The sequence below is a fragment of the Sebastes umbrosus genome, chromosome 14 (assembly GCF_015220745.1).
Source record: "Sebastes umbrosus isolate fSebUmb1 chromosome 14, fSebUmb1.pri, whole genome shotgun sequence".
Lineage (NCBI taxonomy): Eukaryota > Metazoa > Chordata > Actinopteri > Perciformes > Sebastidae > Sebastes > Sebastes umbrosus.
The window spans coordinates 8968874-8988661 of record NC_051282.1 but is presented as its reverse complement, the minus strand read 5'-3'; the positions used below and the strand labels follow the sequence as shown (position 1 = coordinate 8988661).

Sequence of the window (19788 nt, the reverse complement as noted above, 5' to 3'; positions counted from 1 at the left end):
AATTTGATAAACTGCTTTAAAGGATGTCAATTGTGCATCGTGAGTCCGACAATGTTAAGTTAACGTTATAGGAAATGCAATGTTAAATCAGTGGAGTGCTCTCCACTTTAAGTCCAAACCACAATCAATTCCTGTAGAGAGGGTAAATAATTTTATTAACATTCACAATTCTTCATCAGCCAAAACGCTAAATGATCAGATTAAAATCCTACACACAAAACTGAATGACAAAGTAGAAACAAATTCATCTTAATTGTGGAATTAAAAAGGTAAATCGTGACAGCTGTAGCATCAAGGGGTTAATTATCTGTGTGTCAACCAGAGCACCAAAACAAGCTAACACAAAAGTAAAAAAGCATTAATATGATTCCTACCTGTTGAGCTACATTAGTTAGTAGTGAGGTCCCTTTTTTACTTTTTATTTTGTTTTACGTGAGGTGATCAAAAAGCTTGAATAATACTGCGCGTGTTTTAGGCTACGACAGGTTCTACAAAGTTCTACCGTTTTACTCTATCATCGGCTTAAACCTGTCTTCTGTAAACCTAGGTATAGATACTGTATATATTTTTCTTTTTACACAGTAAAACTTTTTTTTAAAAGGGTTAAAAATACTGGTGATCAAAGCTCTGCATCTAGCCAATATTACCCAGAATGCATCGATTCACAGAAACCCACAAAAGAAATCTCCTGGGTGCATCATAGTACACAGTACATTACACTTAGCATTCAGACTGACTTTGCTTCCCTTGCCACACTTCCCTGAGTCCTGTCAAAAAGATTTCTGCGTGAGATGATGTAACAGAGCGGGGAGGCTTTAACAACTCTTCATTTTTACCACATTCTTTACCTTCTCTTTATTTTTAATTACTGAGAACGCTTTTATTTTCTTCAATCCTGATTTTACCAAACTAGAATATTGATCACAATGAACTCTGAGCTCTTCAAACAGGCTGTCGCTAATTTTCCCTGATTAAAAACTCAATTTATCAATTTTTTACCAAATGATGTGTATTTGTAACTCAGGCCATGCATTTTGCAATAAAGGCATTTCAAAAATATTATTTCACCTATATCTGCTGTAGTCCTTAATACATAGTGCCGCCTTTGCGTCCCTCTTCACCAGCTAGTTCCCTTTGAAATCGGTGTGAATTCTTTCCTCTTGCATCCCCCCTTTCTATTTGTCATTAAAATATCTTTACTTTCTCCAAAAGCCTTACAAAACCTATGTAATAGAACATCAATCTTTGTTTTACAAAACACCTTCATTATCCGAGTACCTTTTTCTTCAATACCGACAGAGCGCTTCTCAAAACCTTGGTGGTGATGTATGTGCTTGTGTGTAATAACATGTTGTCTCACTGATTTGAAAACAGTTGATTTATGCACCACCTCTGCCCACACAGGACACTAGGTGAAGCAATTCAACCGCACTTAATGGCACCTAAGACGGTAAGAACACACATTTTACAGCCTTCAATACTCAAAATATTTCATTTCCCAGTCTTACTCTCTTGAACTCTACAATGCTCCCTTTAAGTCTCTGCTGGATATCCTCATTTCATAAACGTGGGTCATTCACAGGGCTGCAGTGGTGTTGAGCAGCGTGCAAAACAATCCAACGCATCCACTAGTGTGCACGAGGAATCAACAAGCGCATTTGGCGACTGACAATTTCAGTTCCAACTGTTGGTAAACCTCAGACCGATCCCAGCACACCAAAAAACTGGATAGAAAAATGAAAAACGTCACTGGTAAGTCTCCTATGCAGGATGTAACTGCCCTCTCCTCGAAGGCTGAGCCGCAGTCATTATGCCTGGAGAACGCCCCATAACCATTGAGTCACCACGGGATGAGGGGCCAAGGAGGAATGATCGCACAGAGCGTCATGATGGACGACGGAAAGTTCAGTTTTCAGTGCTTAATATCAGAAACATCAGCTCCTAGTCCTTCCAGGCTGTGCTAGGTAGGCTGTCTCCAGCTCCATGTGGGAGGCAATGTCATGTTTCCAAAGTGGTTATATAAGAAGAAGATGTAGTTCTTCCAGTGGGGGGGGACAAACAGGAGAGTGCAGAGTGCTGGCTGGGGGGTCCACAGTGGGATGATGGGAGATGTTTGTGATCCAGCACTGAAATCTGGTCCATCCAGACCACTTGGGCCCCTCCCTGTAATACTGGAACAACAATCAGAAACTCAGTATGAGCAAAAAAAACATCACATTTACATCAGTCTGTAGCTTTCTGCTAACACTTAAGTACACCATGTTAACTGGAGGTGAGTAACGTAAGGTCTGCCTTAAAAATGTTGTTGAACTTTTGTAAAATCTTGTTTATGTTCAAATCTATTGCTGCTCTTAAGTGGGGCTGTATGAGGTACTTATCCAAAGTAAATTAATACATAAATAAATAAAAGTGGAAATTAAACAGAAGAGTAAATAAATAAGGGGATTAATAGAAAGGCAAATAAAAAAAGCAAGTTAAAGCAGAAAAGTCTGTGTCACTATCAATTAATTAATGACTACATTTATTTCTAATATGTTTGCTACTTTTAATGGCATATTTATTTATTTAACGAGTCATTTATTTATTCATTTATTTTTTGATTTTGGCAGGTTCCGTTATATAGTAGTATAATAGTTGTTTGCTGCTATATTAATGCTCTGAATATCCAATTTAGCTCTTTTAACATTTGCTGGCTTCAGCTTCTTGATTGCGAGGATTTGCTGCAGTTCTACTTATTGAATATCTGAGTTTTTGGACTGATAGTTTGCCAAAATAATCAATTTGAAGACGTCACTTTAGGCTCTGGCATTTGTGATTCTACAGATTTAAAAAAAATTGATTGATCAAAAAATGACCAACAGACTAATTGATAATGAAAAATAATTACTTTCTGCTTAGAAATGAATGCATAACAATATAAACTACTAAAAAATTATATATTATTAATAAATACAATGGAATATTTTACATTTTAAAAAATAAAGTAAATGCAGTACAGAATACACAGTTAAGGTGTATTATATATATGTTCACCACCACCAGAGGGTAGCAGAGAGTTTAAAAAATGATGGCGAGTCTTATTGACAAACAGACAAAAGGAGGGAGGCGACTGATTTATGAGTCCTGTGAGTGCAGAGAGTAATGCAACTGAAGGGATGAGTGCAGAGTAGTTCACCACCACAAGCTCTAGTAAAGCTCCCCTATTACAGTAAATGTAATAATAAATAAATCCTTGGTTTTTCATCATAACACAACTCAAGGTCTAGCTGTGATGATTTGATCTCCTGTCTTTTGATCGAGTGGCTCCCATCTATATGTGCTGGTAACAGCTGTATCAAAGCTGTGGAGCCTCACAGTAAAGTTTAAGACTACTCCATTTTTGGATTACCAAACTGTAAAGTGGATAAATAGAATACAATAAGACATTTAAACTGATACCGTGAATAAATAGGATACACAAATGAACCCTGGGCCATCCCCAAGTACAAAGACAGTGAAGAAAAATACTAGGAGTGAAAAAAAAAAAATAGATTTACCTCTTTTTCATGATTTCTTTTTTTTACGATTTTGAAATTAATTTTTTAATGCCAGAATTGATATATTTGCTTCATTTGAGTCCATGCGGAGGTAGAAGGAAGTTACTGCTTTTATTGTTGTAGTCTGGAAACATTATCGTAATGCGGTAACATGCGGTCAAGCCGTTGCTGGAAAGAGTTTAATAAATAATGCCTGACAATGACTGATACATTTGACTTTAGGACATCTCAGACTACATACGTGCTGAAAATCAAACACTTTACTGTATTAATTTAGATATTTTTCAAATTAAAAGTCCCTAGAAGTGTACGATTCAACTTTTTCCCATGGTCTAGTGTTCGAAAAGTTAATAAAAATCGGAATATCGAATCGCAATACTTGTAGAATCGTAGTACTTAAAAATCGCACTACATATTGTGCCTGTATCGTGATAGTATCGAATCGGGAGATAAAAAAAAATACCTGAGCTACAGTATTCAACACCACTAAAAGGCACACAAGTCTGTTCAATTGGTCTCAAAGGAAAAGATTTCTAATCCACTGGCTTTTCAAAGACACCAAGAGGAGGCCGAGCTTGTTATTGGAATGCAGCGCTCAGACAGAACAAGTCTTTGAAGTTTGCACACTCTGGACCCGCTCCATTAGAAACAGGTGTCTGTCTGTGTGTGTGTGTGTGTGTGTGTGTGTGTGTGTGTGTGTGTGTCTGTGTGTGTGTTTCTATCCGCTTTCGAATACCCAGAGTTGTGTCTACTCAAGTGTGAGCTCATGCATCTGCTCATACTGGTGTGTTTGTGTGACTTCAGTAACTGTTAACAAGTACCTCATCTGTGTTGGTGTGTATGTTTCTCACCTGTTCAGTTGATGAGGATGCCGGTCGAGCGTCCCTCCTCCTCTTTGATGTTCTTTAGGTTATTCTCTGCCTCGTCCACAGTGCTGCACAAGAATTAAAGAAGAATTAAATTAAGATTTATTTATTTATTTTAATTAAGAATTAAATTATCGTCTTTATAAAAGGCTAAGAATACATTTTAAACAGCGCAAGCTGAGTGTACATATAAATGTGTGTGTGTGTGCCTACGTTAGAAAATCCCTGACGTCCTCCACAGTGATTTCTCCAGTGGAGTCGAGGGTGAGGTCAGCACAGCTGAGGGGGGAGTCCAGCGGGGTGTCCAGGAGGGGAGAGGACAGGCTGCTCGGAGACTCTTCTGTTTGCCCTGTGAGGCAGTTTAAAAACAACTTGATCAGAATTTGGTTAGACAATAGATTCAGGATAAATCTGTCACATCTTTGATACCCCAAAAACATGCTTAAATGTAATAAAGATGAATGAAAAAAGGGAGTTCAGCAGCACTTGGAAAAAAAAATGAAGAAGGCTGAAATCTTTGTTCCGTTTGTAACACTGGCTGAGGCTGTGAGCCCAAACACGTTGGTTTAACAATAGAGTCATTTTTTTGTTTCTTCTCTCTTAGTTCAATTGTTGCTTAAGTCACAATTTTCTTACATGTCGAGTCTGTTTTGATCACTTAAAGCTGCTCTAATCAATAATGTTATATTAACAATGGGTCAAATGACTTCTTGTAATGTCAGAGGAGTAACTCGTAGTGATAAACTGACACTAAATGATCACCTAATTCTGCAGTTCCCCCTCAGCTCTACGGAGCTTTAAAGCATCTTTCAGCTCATTGTTTTGGTTTTACTGGTTTGTTTCACTCTCACAGCATCGTTTGTAGGCGCAGCAGGCAGCTGCAAAAAAAGCTCTAAAAATCCACGTACACTACCTGCTCAACACCAAACTGCAGACAAGCAAAGTTAGCGACTAGCTGGTGAACATAGTGGGGAATTTAGCAGCTAAAGAGACAGATATTTTCATCAGGAGCTGGTGGAGACCAAAAACAGAGCTAAAAAGGAGAGTAAATATTTACATTCTTCATGTGGAAACAAACAAGCTAATGTTGGTTTGTGTTCAGTAAATAGGGAACTCTTTACTAACAAATTCAACATTATAAGGTGATAATATGTCAATGTTATGTTCACAGCTTGTTGCGCTGCCCCCTAATGGCCAAAAAATATATGAATGCTGGTTTAACAGATTACTGATTTCAAGGTGCACTCCTATAACATAATGTGAGGTTGTTTTTTTTTTTTTTTTTTTTAAATAGGCCTCAAATTCCTCATCATATAGAGAAGGTTAACCACATGCCAAGTCTTTTAAATCTGTGTTTTCTCCGATAAACATACACAATAATTCAAAATAGAAAAAAAAACATTAAAACACTCTGTTGCCTACATGGATAGTTATTTAAGTCTGAATACCAGGTGAAAGGCCCACTAAGACATAAACAAACCCTACTCTGGTCTCCACAACAACCATCGTTTCCTGCTAGGGAGGGAGGGGCTGTGCAGGAGAGGCAACTGAGGCATACTGAATGGTTACCATGGAGACCGGAGGGAAACCCCTGCAAGGCCTGCTCGCAGTTTAAGAGGCTCAGAGAGAGAAGAGAGAGTGACGAAGAGGGAGAATAGACAGAGAGAAATAACAAGAGGAGAGAAAAGTGAGGGTGAGGAGAGAGAGGGAGCAAAGAGAAAATGTGTGTGTGTGTGTGTGTGTGTGTGTGTGTAGACGTACCCTCTGCCTGACCCATCTGGTTCTTGTGGGTTCCGTTGGCCTGCGGCTGCGTCGTCGAACCATCGCTGAGGAGACACATGAGCACACACCATTTGCTTTGGCAGTAGATGGAGTAATAATACAGCAATAACAGTAAAAGTATCATTTCTTTGGTTTCACATGCAGCCGAGTGCCTCGAGCTGGTGGTAAGCCCAGAGAGAGCACTACGAACAGTAGGCTTAGAGGTTTCCAATGTGGGGTCCAGGGACCACCAAGAGTCCTTCATAGTGGGTCCCTAGAAAATGTTGCAAGTCATTGAGCAGGTATGCCTTGAGTCTAGGATTTGCACGTCATTGTGATGAAGTGTGTTGATTTGTCAGGTATTTAATTTGTTGGATTAGACAACAGACATCCCAGTCTGATTATTTCATCCATTAACAAGATCGCAAATTATTTTCCTCAAAAAATATTACATATATTGTGATAGTAAAAAAATGTTTTTGAGTGTAAAATATGGAAATAAAAAATTATATCAGATTTTCATACAAATGTCCAGATTAAAAACCAAAAACATCAAAACCACACAAAAGAGAATTTTTAAACTTTTAAAACAGCACAATATAAGCCATTTGCCCACCCAAATGATCAAACAAATATATCCTTCAATTTAAGAAATGCTAAATTGCAGTGCATCACTCAACTTGGTATAGCTGCTCAATAGAAACTACACAGGGGTAACATTAGTGCGCATGTCTGCTGTGAATGTGCAAGAGAGATGAAGATGCTCAGTTGAGAAAAGCGATGGTCAAAGCAATGAGCATCAGCGAGGATCGATGGATAGATCCATATTGCACAACTCTGGTTTAATTTCACTAGTCAATCAGGGCTGCACGACTCTGAAAAAGCACGTAATGTGATTATTTTGACTGAGATTGCAATCGCGATATTGGAGTGTATAATTATTTTTACACCATTATTCTCATTTTCATTGAAAAACATACTAAATGATTATGGTGTGATTTTTGTGGGGATCTGTACCAAACAAAGATGTGTTCTTAAGTCTTTAGAATATGATGTGTAGGTCAGGACGACTCATCATATTTAATTTAAATGGTATTTTGATACATTTCATCCTTTAACAAATACCGCAATTTCCTCCTCATTCTGCGATTTGAAAATTGCACTAGGCCATATTGCGATTTTGATTAATTGTGCAGCCCTAAAGTCGATACATAAGATCTTTAGGTTTCTGAGGACGAAATCTGCTAATGTCCATGTAATTAGGGTTCATTGAAAAAGAAAAGTTTGGGGGTCCCTGTAGTAGGCAACAACTACATCGGGATGTAATCAGGTAGAGGGAAAGCAGCTTACTGTAATCAATGTGGGTGAACAGTAGATGTGTGTCCTAATAAAGATTACATTCCTGATATTAATACTATTGAGTGTGTGTGTGTGTTACCTGGCAGGTGTGGGCTCTAGCGGTCGGTCCAGCTGAACAGAGCAGAGCGGTTCAGTGATGACCTTGGCAGACAGGGAGAACCTCTCGTACTCTGAGGGAGAGATCAGGTAAAACCCTGTGTAGAAAAACAACCAGACAACAATTAGACAGTTACGACTTTGAACTTGTGATTCATTGGGAACAATTTTCTGCTGTTAAAAAAAAAAATTGTCCACAGAGAAGGGTGCAGTTTGGGTGGGGACATTATTTCTGGTAAGACAGGCTGATGTCATTTTTCCATCTTAAGAACAACATTCACCTAAACTGTATTGGGATAAAGGCAGAAGTCTGAAGAGCAGATATCTCAGATCCATGGCAAATAAAACCAGAACTATCTGCATGACTGGATACCAATGGGGCAAGTGGAAAAATATTTTTTGGTGTAAAGTGACCCTTTAACCTCTTGCTGCAAAGTCTCACAGTGTTGTGAATGTGAAAATCATTATCACAAAGCAATGTTCTTGTGACTTTCAGTGCAGTTTGATTTTTTACGGCACTTTCATCAAAATCAAGCGTGTTTTCCTCACCCTGTCCGTTCTTGGTGAAGACGCAGGATGCGATGCCGCTGATGTCTTCTTTACGGATGCAGTCGTAGCGCACCTAAAAGACACAAAAAACAGGCATTAATTACCAGTACATCACAAATAATTCAGCAAAATAAAATGCCCACATTATCATTGTTGCACAATTACTGTAAATACCCTCAAAATACACACACAAACTCTCTTATTGTCCAAATTAGACATGGCTCGTTTTTTTTTTTTCCAACTCACACTTGCACAAATTCTCCTGAACCCTACCTGTGGTCGTAGGGCAGGTATGTTAAAGAGGTGCATGTCGCCCAGGTTGGTCAGACAGACCAGTGTGTGTTCGCTGTAGTCTTCCTGAGCTGTGGAGTTGAACACCACCAGAGCCACCTTCCTCACCCGACAGCCTTCGTGCGCCGTCAGCTTGAACTTGGTCTTAGCGCTCACCTTGGGGAGAGAGAACACCTAGAGAGAGAGAGAGCAGAGGAGGAAGAATGCCAGGATTATAAACTGACATCATCAGTCTTTCACGGTTTCTTAAGCCCTGTCTTAACCTTTTATAGTGACTTTCAAATGATGCGATAAAGGATTTGTCAATAGATGTAAAATAAAAGGAATAAAACAGTAATTATTTTGCACAATTTGTCCTCATGAAATGAGGAAAGACAAAAAAAAACACACCTACGGACTGACTAGACAAATACAAACATGCATTTTATGTGTAATACATTATAATACTGGGCTGCTGTCAAAAAGTCTAAAAATGCTCCTAATGGCATCTGCAAGATTTCACAGACCGGAGGAAAACAACCAATCAGAGCTGAGCTGGAGTCTGGAATCATGGCTGCTACTTTGATACTTCCGGGTCATTTCACTCAGTTAAGAACCTTCCTAAGCAAAAAAATACTTTTCAACCGCAGCCCAGGTGTCTTTTCCAGCCTTTACCTTTAGCTGTTCCTCTGAGGCGATGAGGACAGAGTGAGCGTTGGTCATGTCCGGCGCGATGGCGAGGTCCTGGGAGGCTTCGTACGGGTCCGGTAGCGGTTTCCCCCGGCCGTCTAACACAGAGATCGACACCACGGGAGCCCTGTGCATCAGCTGGATCTCTTTACCCAACACCGCCTCCACACACACGCTGCTCTCGCCCGCTCCGCCCCGCTCAGACACACGGCCTGAGCCGACGCCGGGCACCTCCAGAGCGTAGGCGTACACACTGCCCGAGTTGGTGCCCGCCCATAGTGTGGCGCCGTGGTGTGTACCTGGTAGATACGGAAACACAGCGCATACAGTTAGTACAGTTTGTTTGATGTCGTTGTGATACTGGTAAACTTCAAATTTTACCTCTCCCCACACAACTTTGGGATAATGAAACAATTTATTTAAAGAAATACAGAATCAAAGCTGTTTTGTTCCAGTCAGAGTTCCACATTCAGTACATAATCTCAACGGGTCAGTAAACACACCGTCACGTAAAAAGGTGTCAGCGAAGCAGAGACATCGGACCACTCCAGACAGCGAGTCGTCTGCTGACCGGGGTTCAATCCGCCGCTGTATCGGAGCCACGTCCTCCTGCTCCGCGAGAGCAGCGTTGGCCTCCTGGACCTGCGCATGACGACACAGTTGCAGAATGCAGAACTTAATTCAGTCTGTATGATCAGTATGGCCCCTCTTACTAGCAAAAAGAGACAGTCATTTACCTTGCTGGTGGGTGTGGCGATGGGGCGTTTCTTCCCCGACACCCTGCTCTTGCGGATGCGTCTGAAGCTCTGTCGTAAGGACTTTTTCAAGGACTTCACTCTGGACAGGGGTCCCTCCATCGCCAAGGAGTCATTAGGGTGCAAGGTACACCTAGGAGGACATAAGGAGCAGTAGGGTGATGCTTTGTGGACACAATATGGTGAATTTGTCAGGTTGCCTTATTCTGTATTTTTTACTGGTATTTGGCCAAAAGAGCTTACATTAATAGTAGCATGTGTGTGTGTCATGTACTGAGAGTGTATGTGCCAGTAATGTAATCAGAACAGAAGGAAAAGAACAAGTATAAACATAACAACCGGAACTGTGTGTGTGTTTCTAACCTGGCCAGCACAGCATTTCGTCTGTGGTAGTCAAACAGGCCAAATCCATGACTCGTCCCGAAGGAGATCAGGTTCCACTCGGCATGCAGAGCGACCGCCGTAACAGAGGCCGGCGGCATGCACTGGACCAGCATCAGCGGCTGGAAGCCGGGAGGGAAGGGGGCGGGTTTAAGGCGCGGCTCCAGCCTGTCGTGGCCCTTCCAGGTGAAGCCCTCCCTGTCCTGCAGCAGGTCAACCACAGACACGTCCACCGAGTGTTCCGAGCGCTCGTCACTCAAACCCAGAACGATCACCTGGAGAGACAGAAGGAAGTAAAGAAACATGATGGCTCACTTTCCTTTTTTATTTCAGTGTCTATTTTTATCTTTAAAAGTATACAGGAGGAATCTGTAGCAGAAGTTAGTGTGATAATTATAGAGCGTGGATGACTGTGTTTTTGAATGTGAAATGTCTGACACAACTAAGGATTTTTTATTTATTTTTTTTAAATGTTGCCATTTGGTACATTCTGGCGATGAACTTTATCTCTGGCAAAGGTACCAAATTATGTATGCAAAGTATAAAATAAAGCATTTCACTTTTATGCCATTTCTCTCCTTACTGAACAAAAAAAAACTTGAACTTATTTTAACTATACAACTACATTTTAGAATAAAATTAACACAAATATCTGTACTTATTATCAACTCTAAGGCAACCAGAATCGACATCAGTCAGTAAAATAAGTTAAAAATTTAAAATTCTTGTCACATATGTGACTGCACACGGACATCTTTACTAATACACCAGTAGTCTAAGTGTGAAAGACGGACACAATCCTCCTGCTGGGGACTGAGGGAGCATTTTGCTCTCTGCTAACTTTGGTAAATTATTTCCACTTTTTTAAAATAAGGAACATTTCAAACCCTTCTGTATTACGCTATAGGAAAACTGAACACTTTCCCCCAAAAGGCAACAGGTCACAGTAGGCTATAAAACTGAAAATCATCCCTTATGCTGTGAAACTGAAAATACTAAATAAATAGAATAATAATAATAATTAAAAAAAAAAATGGTGCTTTAGGAGTGTTTCAATTAGTTCCACCTTGGCTAAATGCAACTGGAACAAATTGATAGTAGATCTTAGATGTGCACCAAATGTAATCATTTTTAATCCAGGATAAAACATTTCTCTTTTCATATGCCGGATTGAGCTACTATGTTTTAAAATTATGTTATGTACTTTGTCTTTTATATTGCTTATCATTTAATTATACAACTCTGTTTAATTGGAGAAGTATATGGACGTTCCTATTTGTTTTTATTTATTAAAGCACACCGAGTTGCTGTTGTGGTAACCTCGACACCTGTTGCTATCAGCGTACGGCTAAAAGTGTCCGGGCAGACATTGCTTGTGCACCTTAGTTCCGCACTACCCGTAAAATCTTTTTTTTTGTGTTAGCGGTAAAAATAAACAGACTATGACGGAACAAAAAAAAACGCTTTTGATGGAAACCTGTCTCTGATACCAATGAACACACTTGTATTGACACAGTTTTGAAAACAAGTTTATAATAGCTTGTTAAAAGATTAAAGTGTTTATCATTATTTGGGACACCTCTGCCAGAGCTTGACATTAATTTTTCTGTGAGCTGCACTTTTTGCTCTGTTTTTAAGTGCAGCAGAGCCTGAATATTCGCTTTCCAGGAAGTAGCCAAGTGACTTTCCAAATGTGCTGTAATATATGGCCTTTTTTATTTTTATTCGGTATGAATATTCATCCATATTCATGTGGTCCAGAAGATGAATAATAATGTTTTCAGATCCCCTAACTTTTCCTCTAGCACCACTACCAGACCAGAAGTCACTCCTGTACACAGAAATATCTAAATCTGAAGAGGACATGGTCATGAAATGTATTGAGCACACACTCCACTGGGGATGAAAATGTCAATGCTGACTCTTATTTTTCCTATTGTGCTACATTTTCAACCTCACCACTACTAAAGCTACATTAGCAAAGCTGTCATTATGTTGATTTTACTTGTTTGGGTCCAACACTTTTTATTGTGGGGAGCAGAGACACTGAAGTGCAGTTTGTCATTGTTAAAAATAACATACTTCCACTTAGCAGAGCTATACCCATCACAGCTGAGTAGCTCTGAAGTGTAAGAGCGCTTGTGTGAGTGCAGCTGCAACTCTCTGCCTGCCAAGTTAATCAGCTCGCTTCATCTCATCAAGAGAAAATACAACATGGGGCTATTTAAAAAAAAAAAAAGTCTCTTCATCCCATATGAAGTCAAATAGCTTCATTATTCGCATCATTAGCAAATTAACTGTTGGCAAGCGAAGAAAACAGTAAATTACATGATGTGTTTGGTCTTCATTATAAACTGGCAAAGAGTGTATTGTGTTAACCTGCATTATTTGTGTTGTGCCAAAGTGCGTGGCTACTGCATATGTATGGTGTCTCACCATTCACAGCTTAATGACAGTATTCCATACAAACAAACTGACTGTGTTCTCCCACCGTGACATTTTTATAGTACAATCATCTCAGCAAAAACAATCCTATAATCTCAGTAGTTATTAAATTAAAGTTTGAAATTCTATTTAACCTTTTCCACTGCACCCCTCTTTACCATAGACCAATTATTTTATCTTTTTAGGGGGGTGCAGGGGGTCTTTAGGGGGAGACAGCAGGTCAACAGTAGGTGTCACATAGAAGTGGTGTACATCATCTGAAAGCTGGGAACCTGAAGATTAATTTGTTATGCTCAGTGAAGCTCAGCACTGTGTGTCAAGTTGTTCTAGTCATAAATCAGAAATAAAAGAAAATAATGAACTAAAATACATTTTGAACGTGTGTAAGGGTTTAGAACATTATGATAGAAGTATATGACGGCCATTCCCACGCTCTATTATGTCTCATAAGTTCCAACCAACCGAGCACCCCTCCGTTCACTCCTCCCTTTCCAAGATTGCGGTAACGTGAGTAACATAATAACACTACTTTAGGAGCAACGGAAGTCAGACAGCGGCTGGCGGTACCACTGTTTTGCACTCTGCGGCTCACATTTCCTCAGTTTCAAGAGTGTGGCCTTCAGGTAACGTAAAAACATGAAAGGCTCTCTCTAGAGCCAGTGTTTGGTTTTGTTTTGGTGATTATACCCTAATGAAAACATAGTTATGAATATTACATTCCATTTCTGCTATTAAGAGTCCCCAAAATGCTACACACTGTTCCTTTAAACATACTTGACGACTAAAACACCACATATAAAAATATAAACAGTTTTCAGAATAATAACACTAAAAAAAAAACTCACTGTATTGTGTCTTCTAGAAATGAGCCGAGGCGGTGTGTGACAGAGCTCAATACATTTGCATGTGTGTGTGTACTGTATGTTTAATGTACCTGTCCAGCAGTTCCAGCCACCACCAGCTTGTTGCTGTATTTGCACAGGCTGATCTTCTGGATGCCCAGTCTGGGGTCATCGCTGTACGGGTCAAAACAGCCCACCTACACACAAACACACACACACAGACTTGAATTAGCAAGATAAATGCAAAGAACACAGGTAGAGTTTTATTTGGAGCTTTCTCAGTGTTTTCTTCTAAACTCTCCGACTCCAACTTCACATGTTCAGCCTTTTTCTCTGGAACTTTCCGAAACAGTTTTGTCTCATTATAAAATCTTTGATCTGAACCGACCACAAACAAATTCAGTTCAGGCACACCAAATGTCAAAATGCCCTCTTGAATCTCTCCTTCCTGTACGGCAGCCTCTCTACTCTTAATCTCTGCCAAATGCCGGGACAATCCCCGCCTTTCCCCTTCATACATACTCAGCAAAACATGTGCATTAATCTGTCTCTCACACACACAGTAGGAATTCCAATAGAATCCCCTCTCATAAAGAGTAGGTTGGTCACTAACACACACACACATACATGCACAGAAAGAGTGGGCTGATGGGTCTGGTTTTCATTACACAGGAGGAAAAAAAAAAAAGGAAAGGCTCTTCATCCCATATGAGGGCCACATTCCTGAACATGCAGCGCTGTTACCACAGGATACATGAGGAAAGGTGGGGGGAGCGAAAGGGTGAATAGGAAGAAGGAAGAGAAAAGAGGCCAAAGACTAATTAAATCTATTTGTCACTGTTAAATGTATCACTCAAAATCTGTTTCTACTCTTTTTGACCCATTTCTGCTATTCATTTCTTAATGACAGTCTTCCACTGAACCCTTCCTGGTGAAGCAACAAAAAAAGGGAAAATCTGCTGATATTAATCACCAAAACAGCTACACGTATATCTCTTCCCTTCACTGTAATCCCTGCCATCTACAGATGAGATAATATATGCTTATCTCTGTCATCTGCCCAAACACTGAGAAACATTGCCAACAGTAGATCCAGATGATTTAAATATTCATCGAGTGTTTTGCTTCATGACCCCATCTCCGTTTCTTGTCGGCATCTACCAAAGCCAAACTACTCAGTCAGATTTGCTCCATATGGAATTCTTCCTCCCGACGCTGAATCAGTTCATTTAAATGTAATTCTGCGCAGAAAACAGGCCATTAAAACTGAATCAGACTGCGGTTCCTTCAGGGTTTTAATAACAAGAACAATGGGGTGGGTCCTGTCTGAGAACCAAACACATGAAAACAATCAGATGAGAGAATTAGGCCACAGATGTAGCCACAGATGTAGTGTAAGAGGACTGACTGTGTTGTTTTTATTCCCTCAGCCTGTAAAATAAAACCCTGCGTCTGATCTCTAGAGGAAAGACTTCTTTATTCTTTCTTACATTTCACTACTAGTCATGCTCGCCTCTTAAGTTCTCACCTTCCTGAAGGGAGGCCATTCCTCCTCCTGCTGCATGTCGGGGTCGTCGCTAGGGTCCTGAGGGTCGTCGCAAGGGTCGCAGTCGGTGTGGAATACGTTGGCTGTGCCGAGTTTGTACAGCGGTGTAAGAGCAACACCCGATGCATCCCAGAAACGCACGGTGCCGTCTTCGTGCCTATAAACACACATTGCAATCAAGATGAAAAGGTTTTTCGGTGCAAATCAATCAGGAATTTAACTATAGTATGAGTATAAAAAATTGAAGCTCTGTTATACAAAGATAAAAATGTGTTTTCTATTCTATTTCTTTGCTCATGTATCAATTGTTTTCACTCAAATAGAAATTCTAAAATGTATGCATTTATTTCTTGTTAAACAAACATTAGTTTTATACACATGTCTAATAATTATTTTACAATCTTGCCTGAACCTGAGCGTTCGCAATACCTTGATAAATTAAGGTTGATCTCCGTCATGCACTTTCAGTCTTCCCTGTCCAACACAGTGGCCGGATATTGCTTATCCAAACATCAATAACGCTACATATTTGATGGAATCACGTATCATTAAGCTGAGTGTTGTCTTCAAATAATCAATCGGATACTAGCCAACTGTTTGATTTATAGGCTGAGATTTAGTTGGAGACGACAGTCTGATGCTGCTATACTGTATGACTGTACTGCAGCAGCCTCCCACTCACGCCATACCCATCAGTAGTAGGCCTAACTGTCACTTGGAGATTTAACACACTGACAGTGAATATTCACATATCTTATGTGCCTCAGATCTCAGTGTGAAGGCCTCGGTTAACCCGCTACACAACAGCTTCTTTTGCATTTGCCTGTTTCTCTCCATATGTGACAGCATGTTTCTTTCCCCCAAAAGGGGACGAGGCCTTGGCGATGACGCAATGCTGGTCCGGTCTATTGGACAAAGAGAAGTTTTGACCGGATGATGGCGCTAGAAGTCCAATGTTAATACAGTTCATCCTCTCAGGAATGTCCGTACCAAAATGTCATAACAATCCATTCATAAGTTGTCGAGATATTTCACTAACTGTGGTGTCTCCCAATAAATCCAGCTGTGTAATAGTGCCCCATGCTAATGCTAGCTCTGCCAAACATCTGCAGTTACCAACAGTATGCCAGTTGCCTCAGGACTTCCTTGTTGCTATTGCAAAGCTGACAGATTTCATTGTCAAGACGAGTCCCATGTAGTTCCAGTTTGGTTCGGGATATCCATGTGGTTCACATCAGAAAAGAAAAGAAAACCATCTCCATGCAGCTTTCAGTCACTTACACTTACTAGAGAGCAGCGGATTTGTGCCAGATTGGTGTCATGACAGAAAAATGAAAACTGGATCCACCTGTGGACGCGGCCTGTGACTGTTTATATATGAGTGTGTACGAGTGTGTGTGGTTGTGTGTGTGTGTGTGCATACCCTGTCAATAGCAGCTCTTGTTGTTTGGGTGGAGCAGCCAGATTTTTCCCTCCACAAATGGGCCAACTCTGCACAAAGAGACGCGGATTCAAGAAAAGTTAGAAATCTATCATATTGAAAAAAGAGAAAAATGTCACACATTGAACAACAACATATTCCCTAACGCTTTCTGTTTTATGATCACGTCAGCACAAAATGTGCTGGCCCTGACACAGAGGCATTCCCATATGGAGGAGGATGTGTGTGTGTGTGTGTGTGTGTGTGTGTGTACACAGAAACACACAAGCTTTTGTTGGGTTTGCTCTGTTACAGCGCCAGCCTCTCTGGTTTGGCCTCGCACAGACAGACAGACAGCGATGATTTACGAGTGTACCAGCTGTGTTTCTGTCTGTGTTTGTGTGTGATAGTCTAATCTGCCACTGATCAAACAGCTGATCTAAGCTACAAAGCCTTTTGCAAAGCCTTTAACTGCTTACACCTGCTCTTAAAGTTAACACGCTACCAGCAGGCTGGTGGTCACACTCCCGTAGGTTTACTCAGAGCTGTTTAGCGGCCAGGCTGTGAGCTCAGATGTACAAGCAGTATAATGAGTAATACCATCCATTTAACTTCAATATCCTTATTTTAAACTTCTATAATTTCACTGCACTTATTACCCATTTATATTGCTACCCACTCATGAACAGAGGCAGCAGCTGAGTCTTGATATGACACCTGGCAGCCATTTGGTAGAAATCCAAATTGAACTCTGTAACTTGAATCTGTGAGCTGGTTTGTGTGTACAAAGTATGCACACAGATTAGTATTGATGGCTACATTTAAAGCATGAGCAGCCTGGCTATTGGCCATACTCTGTTTAAGGTGCTCTCAGGTTAAGCTGCTTACATGCATCTTGGATTTCCTGCAACTGAATACCCTTACTGCCATGAATAAACCAATTTACAGAATAATCCCATCGTTCATAGCGTCTTGCCAACAGCAACAGCAACAGCAGTCCACCAGTAACGCAGAATCAAAAGATGTTTCCACCAGCTATATTTCACTGAGCAGGAATTGATTCTAATGCATGAAAACGAATTTGTGTTTTTTGATGATGCCAAAAGAAACAAAAGACCAAAAGAAGATGGAGAGAAATGTATAAATTGAAGAAGATTAATTATATACACATCACATAGGTGCAAGGCTATCATAACAGTGCCAGTAAAAAAAAAAAAAACGGTAACGCCTGCACACTACTCCATGCCAGGATATTTTTATTGACAATGTTTTGATCCTGCTTGGATCTTCATCAGATCAAATTTGATTTTGACCCGACGCAGATCTACGTTTACCGGAGAAATGTATAAATGACACAGCAAGCAAATCAATGCAAATAATGGCAAAAAGAAACAAAACGCTTTTTCTGCAGCACAGGATTTCACTGAACATATATCTACAAAAATCTGCCTCATTTACAATGTTTGCACTTAAATGTAGCTGAAAGAATTAAAGCATTTTGCTTAAGTAGACAGCCAACAACAAAGCAATCTCTGTCCGTGTTGTATAAAAAGATAATGGTCAGTCAGAAAATTGTGTTTTGTCAATTTTGATTAGAGGCTAAAAATGATGAAATGTATAATATCCAGATTTTACATGATCAGATAATGGACTAATTTGTGATATTCTAAAAAAGTTGATGTATGAATTTATCATGTCATCGTTAAGTAAATACCAGGGCTGTCAATCGATTAAAATATGTAATTGCGATTAATGGCAAATAAATCACACATTTTTTATCTGTTCAAAATGTACCTTAAAGTTCGTCAAGTATTTAATACTCTTATCAACATGGGAGTGGACAAATATGCTTACGTTATGCAAATGTATTATTGGAAATCAATTAACAACACAAAACAATGACAAATATCGTCCAGAAACCCTCACAGGTACTGCATTTAGCATAAAAATATGCTTAAATCATAACATGGCAAACTCAAGCCCAACACTTAAAGAGTACTGAAAGCCACATCATTTCAAACTGTGTTTTGCGCAGTGTGCTTCTCACCCCGTGTGCGTGTTGCCGGCCCTGCTGTGCTTTGCCGGCGTTGACCAGCCTCTCCCAGAGTTTGGGAGGGACGCTGGAGACGTGGAAGGAGCAGGTGATGGCTGAGGAGTGGAGAGGAGCCAGGTAGGGAGTGGGCAGCGAGGGCCACCCGGGGGTCTGGAGGTCAATCACAACCAGCTCCTCTTCCAGTAACACTACCAATGCAGACGGCTCATCAAACTCTGCAAGAAGGAGAGACAGAGATAGAATATGAAGCGCTGATGCTCCTGAAACATTTTGATTTGACATAACAGTGAGCCTCAAACTCAGTTGAAAGAGAAAGTACATTTTTGAATCAAAAAGGGGAAGAAAATCCACAGATACATTAATGTTTGCCAGCCCCTGACCTTTCTCCTGTTCTATGCTGTGGACCGTGAAGAAGTCGATGACTCGGGATGTGAAGTCCAGAGTGACGTGGTCTTTGTCTTGTTGAATGGTCAGACAGTGGCGGTCGCCGTAGCTGGCTCTGGGCATCCCGCCGCTGTATAGCAACACTGGAGAACTGGAGCGAGGGACACAGAAAAGTATTTTTATTCACGTCAATTTTATCAGCCATTTAGAACAACATCGGGCGAGTGTTTCTATAATTAGGCATCGTTATTTTAAATTTTTACATTCATGGATTAGTGTTCACTTTGAACTTTAAAGACAAAAAAAATCAAATCATACACATGAAATTTAGAAAATAAAAATACCATTCGCAGTTCAAAAGCTTTTTTTTTCTTTTGTTAACTACTTGGAGGGACAGTGAGAAAACATCAATGAGCTGTTGATTATGAGCCAATTATTCTGTTCACTTTTTATTAGTATCTTGCTTATGGTAGGGGGACTTGCTTGGGCAGGGGACAACAACTTTTGGGTTTATGGGGAGATCCGGGTAAAAATGTATTTATAGCGTAATAAAAAAGTATAAAAAGACAAATGAAATAGAAAACAAAAATGAGTCTTACATATAATAAAGCTAAAAGACAGGAGTAAATATTTATTGGCACTGTGATCCAAAATGTCCAGTCTGAATGCAGGAATCAAACAAGAAAAATACGTCACAAAATGAGTCACACACTCACCCTGCCGGTGTTGTTCTCCACAGGATCTTATTGATGGCCTTACAGGGAAATGGACCTGTGACAATCACGAACAGTAAAAACATCACAGAGACATTGGTCAGACTAAAACTATAAAAGAA

The 19788-nt window shown here is 40.2% G+C and overlaps 1 protein-coding gene across 1 annotated transcript in view; it reads right to left on the bottom strand.

Moving 5' to 3' along the window:
- Nucleotides 1-133: 133 nt before the first annotated feature.
- The window catches only part of llgl1 (LLGL scribble cell polarity complex component 1), a 47421-nt gene continuing 27766 nt past the window's right edge, over nt 134-19788 (bottom strand). Inside the window, exons 8-24 of the mRNA XM_037791771.1 lie at nt 19670-19724; nt 18950-19104; nt 18564-18784; nt 16520-16587; nt 15079-15253; nt 13643-13747; nt 10246-10538; nt 9865-10015; nt 9631-9769; nt 9113-9426; nt 8441-8632; nt 8168-8240; nt 7602-7716; nt 6164-6228; nt 4616-4751; nt 4388-4470; nt 134-2171 (exon numbers count right to left, since the gene is read on the bottom strand). Of these exons, the coding sequence (XP_037647699.1) occupies nt 4392-4470; nt 4616-4751; nt 6164-6228; nt 7602-7716; nt 8168-8240; nt 8441-8632; nt 9113-9426; nt 9631-9769; nt 9865-10015; nt 10246-10538; nt 13643-13747; nt 15079-15253; nt 16520-16587; nt 18564-18784; nt 18950-19104; nt 19670-19724 (2336 nt within the window). The 3' untranslated portion in view covers nt 134-2171; nt 4388-4391. The remainder of the gene's footprint in view (nt 2172-4387; nt 4471-4615; nt 4752-6163; nt 6229-7601; nt 7717-8167; nt 8241-8440; nt 8633-9112; nt 9427-9630; nt 9770-9864; nt 10016-10245; nt 10539-13642; nt 13748-15078; nt 15254-16519; nt 16588-18563; nt 18785-18949; nt 19105-19669; nt 19725-19788) is intronic.